Source organism: Cynoglossus semilaevis, chromosome 20 (assembly GCF_000523025.1).
Source record: "Cynoglossus semilaevis isolate Cse_v1.0 chromosome 20, Cse_v1.0, whole genome shotgun sequence".
Classification (NCBI taxonomy): domain Eukaryota; kingdom Metazoa; phylum Chordata; class Actinopteri; order Pleuronectiformes; family Cynoglossidae; genus Cynoglossus; species Cynoglossus semilaevis.
The window spans coordinates 15066342-15070822 of NC_024326.1; the positions used below are offsets into that span (position 1 = coordinate 15066342).

At 45.0% G+C, this 4481-nt stretch overlaps 2 protein-coding genes across 2 annotated transcripts in view; both read right to left on the reverse strand.

The window, feature by feature from the left end:
• marchf11 (membrane-associated ring finger (C3HC4) 11) overlaps positions 1-4475 on the reverse strand; it is a gene marked incomplete at its 3' end in the record, with an annotated part of 5633 nt that extends 1158 nt beyond the window's left edge. Inside the window, exons 1-2 of the mRNA XM_017042134.1 lie at positions 3904-4475; positions 437-592 (exon numbers count right to left, since the gene is read on the reverse strand). Of these exons, the coding sequence (XP_016897623.1) occupies positions 437-592; positions 3904-4281 (534 nt within the window). The remainder of the gene's footprint in view (positions 1-436; positions 593-3903) is intronic.
• Positions 1-4481, reverse strand: part of zmynd11 (zinc finger, MYND-type containing 11) — a 33525-nt gene that overhangs the window by 5906 nt on the left and 23138 nt on the right. The window lies entirely within an intron of this gene.

Consider the following 4481-nt stretch of genomic DNA (forward strand, 5'->3'; position numbering starts at 1 on the left):
CCCGACCCTGACCCTGACCGTAACCCCGACCCCAACCCTGACCCTGAACCCGACCCTGACCCCCGACCCCAACCCCGACCCTAACCCTGACCCTAACCCTGACCCTAACCCAGCCAAATGATTTTCCATGGAGAAAATCAGAGATTTTAGCTGATCTACTGGTGCCTCCTGTGGCCAGTTTGAAACGTTTCAAATTAATGAAAGAAAAGTTGACAAATATATTTAGACTTCAGTTCATAACTGGGTTCAAATTACCCAAAAATCAGACGCCAAATACACAGCTCCGTCAATAACCTTCCAAAGGTTAGCCCAGAAATAGTAAGAGTTTCACTAAAACAATTAGCCAGATGCTAAGTCCATCAATGATGTACAATTAAAATTCATGTCGTTGTTCCGTCCTAGGCGCGGGCACAGCTAGCTGTAGCATTAGCGTTACCTGCCACGGCCTCTTCATGTTGACGGCGATGACCTGGAAGCGGTAGCAGCAGAGCTCACAGGTCCAGCTGCCACGCTCACTGATCCACTTCAGTAGGCAGTGTTGATGTGTGTACCGCACAGAGCCATCGCATCGGCATGGGTTCAACAGCGCCCCCTGCCAGGGAAACAATTCAACACTGTGAGTTAAAAACAGAAGCTGTCGGTCCAACACATCAGTTAGTCCCAACAACTGGTTCAATGAACTGATTGTTTGAACCTGGATGTTAGGTTTAACCGCAGGGACACAACCTGGCCACAGGAGGCAGCAGTGGACAGATCCTGTGTCTCTCTGACCTCAAATCATTAATCGGTGGCAGAGGGACCAGTTTTCGTCACTCATCGATACTTCCTCCGTCTTTCTGTCCTTTCCCTGTATTCAGGGCTAACATTCGGCTAGCTCTTGGCTAACGTTTAATCATCGTTACTCATGTGAAGAACTCTTTTAACATAAGGAGAACTTCTGATGGCTGAGGGGAAAAGTTCCCGATGTTAGCTGAAGTCATTGACTTGGACGTCACTGGCCGTGCTTCTCCGTTCTTCCATTAGTCTGACGTGTTCGGAACTTTTTTTAATTTGTATTCCACTTCTCCTCACACCACGGTCGTCGTCTGTCAGAACGGTTCCTGCAGACCCACGGGGAATTAGATTATCTCTGCTAACAGGCTTAAAGTCTCCGCTCACCAGACAGGATGTTCACTTAGACCGAGCCAGAGGCACAGAGGACGGATGAACGGACGGATGAACGACGGATGAATGAATAGATGAATCAATGGATGAATGGAGAAGTGTACGGCCGTCCATAACAGACTGATCACACACTGGAGTCAGGTTTCAGTCTTCGTGACTCTGACATTTTCCCTGCAGCTCTGATCTGAAAACAGCTAATGATTTATTAGTCCATGGAAATTCAGATTTTAGAAACAAAATGTTCAGAGAGATCAGTGATTTTCTCAGACTTTGGTCTGAACTAAAATCTCTGATTTTCTCCATGGACTTTGGTCTGAACTAAAATCTCTGATTTTCTCCATGGACTTTGGTCTGAACTAAAATCTCTGATTTTCTCCATGGACTTTGGTCTGAACTAAAATCTCTGATTTTCTCCATGGACTTTGGTCTGAACTAAAATCTCTGATTTTCTCCATGGACTTTGGTCTGAACTAAAATCTCTGATTTTCTCCATGGACTTTGGTCTGAACTAAAATCTCTGATTTTCTCCATGGACTTTGGTCTGAACTAAAATCTCTGATTTTCTCCATGGACTTTGGTCTGAACTAAAATCTCTGATTTTCTCCATGGACTTTGGTCTGAACTAAAATCTCTGATTTTCTCCATGGACTTTGGTCTGAACTAAAATCTCTGATTTTCTCCATGGACTTTGGTCTGAACTAAAATCTCTGATTTCTGATTTTCTCTATGAGGTTTGGTCTGAACTAAAATCTCTGATTTTCTCCATGGACTTTGGTGATGTAGTTTCACAATGTTTCCACTATGCTAATAGCTACAACAGCCAATCACCAATCCCTCTTTGACCAACTCTCAGCTTCATCTTTCTCAGTCTGGCGGGAGCAGCGGTGGGCGCTCATCGGTGACCAGGTGAATACTGGGCGCCACCTTCAGGTGTGTCCTTACCCTTACCTGTTCGGCGCCCTGGAAGCAAATTCTGCAGCTGGGAGTTGGGCTGCAGGTGTCGCTGTTGCTGCAGTGTGGACGAATCACTTGCATTTGGTGGGACGCACTGCTTAAAATCTCTGATTTTCTCCATGGACTTTGGTCTGAACTAAAATCTCTGATTTTCTCCATGGACTTTGGTCTGAACTAAAATCTCTGATTTTCTCCATGGACTTTGGTCTGAACTAAAATCTCTGATTTTCTCCATGGACTTTGGTCTGAACTAAAATCTCTGATTTTCTCCATGGACTTTGGTCTGAACTAAAATCTCTGATTTTCTCCATGGACTTTGGTCTGAACTAAAATCTCTGATTTTCTCCATGGACTTTGGTCTGAACTAAAATCTCTGATTTTCTCCATGGACTTTGGTCTGAACTAAAATCTCTGATTTTCTCCATGGACTTTGGTCTGAACTAAAATCTCTGATTTTCTCCATGGACTTTGGTCTGAACTAAAATCTCTGATTTTCTCCATGGACTTTGGTCTGAACTAAAATCTCTGATTTTCTCCATGGACTTTGGTCTGAACTAAAATCTCTGATTTTCTCCATGGACTTTGGTCTGAACTAAAATCTCTGATTTTCTCCATGGACTTTGGTCTGAACTAAAATCTCTGATTTTCTCCATGGACTTTGGTCTGAACTAAAATCTCTGATTTTCTCCATGGACTTTGGTCTGAACTAAAATCTCTGATTTTCTCCATGGACTTTGGTCTGAACTAAAATCTCTGATTTTCTCCATGGACTTTGGTCTGAACTAAAATCTCTGATTTTCTCCATGGACTTTGGTCTGAACTAAAATCTCTGATTTTCTCCATGGACTTTGGTCTGAACTAAAATCTCTGATTTTCTCCATGGACTTTGGTCTGAACTAAAATCTCTGATTTTCTCCATGGACTTTGGTCTGAACTAAAATCTCTGATTTTCTCCATGGACTTTGGTCTGAACTAAAATCTCTGATTTTCTCCATGGACTTTGGTCTGAACTAAAATCTCTGATTTTCTCCATGGACTTTGGTCTGAACTAAAATCTCTGATTTTCTCCATGGACTTTGGTCTGAACTAAAATCTCTGATTTTCTCCATGGACTTTGGTCTGAACTAAAATCTCTGATTTTCTCCATGGACTTTGGTCTGAACTAAAATCTCTGATTTTCTCCATGGACTTTGGTCTGAACTAAAATCTCTGATTTTCTCCATGGACTTTGGTCTGAACTAAAATCTCTGATTTTCTCCATGGACTTTGGTCTGAACTAAAATCTCTGATTTTCTCCATGGACTTTGGTCTGAACTAAAATCTCTGATTTTCTCCATGGACTTTGGTCTGAACTAAAATCTCTGATTTTCTCCATGGACTTTGGTCTGAACTAAAATCTCTGATTTTCTCCATGGACTTTGGTCTGAACTAAAATCTCTGATTTTCTCCATGGACTTTGGTCTGAACTAAAATCTCTGATTTTCTCCATGGACTTTGGTCTGAACTAAAATCTCTGATTTTCTCCATGGACTTTGGTCTGAACTAAAATCTCTGATTTTCTCCATGGACTTTGGTCTGAACTAAAATCTCTGATTTTCTCCATGGACTTTGGTGATGTAGTTTCACAATGTTTCCACTATGCTAATAGCTACAACAGCCAATCACCAATCCCTCTTTGACCAACTCTCAGCTTCATCTTTCTCAGTCTGGCGGGAGCAGCGGTGGGCGCTCATCGGTGACCAGGTGAATACTGGGCGCCACCTTCAGGTGTGTCCTTACCCTTACCTGTTCGGCGCCCTGGAAGCAAATTCTGCAGCTGGGAGTTGGGCTGCAGGTGTCGCTGTTGCTGCAGTGTGGACGAATCACTTGCATTTGGTGGGACGCACTGCTCGCCTCTGCCGCCTCTGCCGCCTCTGCCGCGTCCTCCGCAGCAGAATCCGCGTCCGCGCTGAAATTCTGCGTCTCATCCGAACATGAATCTCCGCAACTGCGGCCTTTAACAGCCCCTTCTCCTCCTGCCTTTTCCTCCTCCACAGACAACTGACTCCGTCGGCAGCCGAGCGGCTCCTCTTCCTCACAGGCGGGGCGCTGACGGAGGTGGCGGTGGGTGACAGCAGCAGCACCTCCTCCTCCTCCTCCGCCCCCCTCCTCCTTCCTGATCATTATACCAACTGAAGTCCAGATTAAACGGCATCGATGCCTCGAAACAGACGCGCACACGCGCGCGCACGCTCCTCCATCCGACCGACTGCCGCGGCCCAGTCCGTCACCGCCGCTGCCGCACGTCCATGTGCGTGATGAGTGAGTTTCACAGCTGCAGCCTGGCGCCTCCTCATCCTCATCTTCATCACCATCGTCTTCCT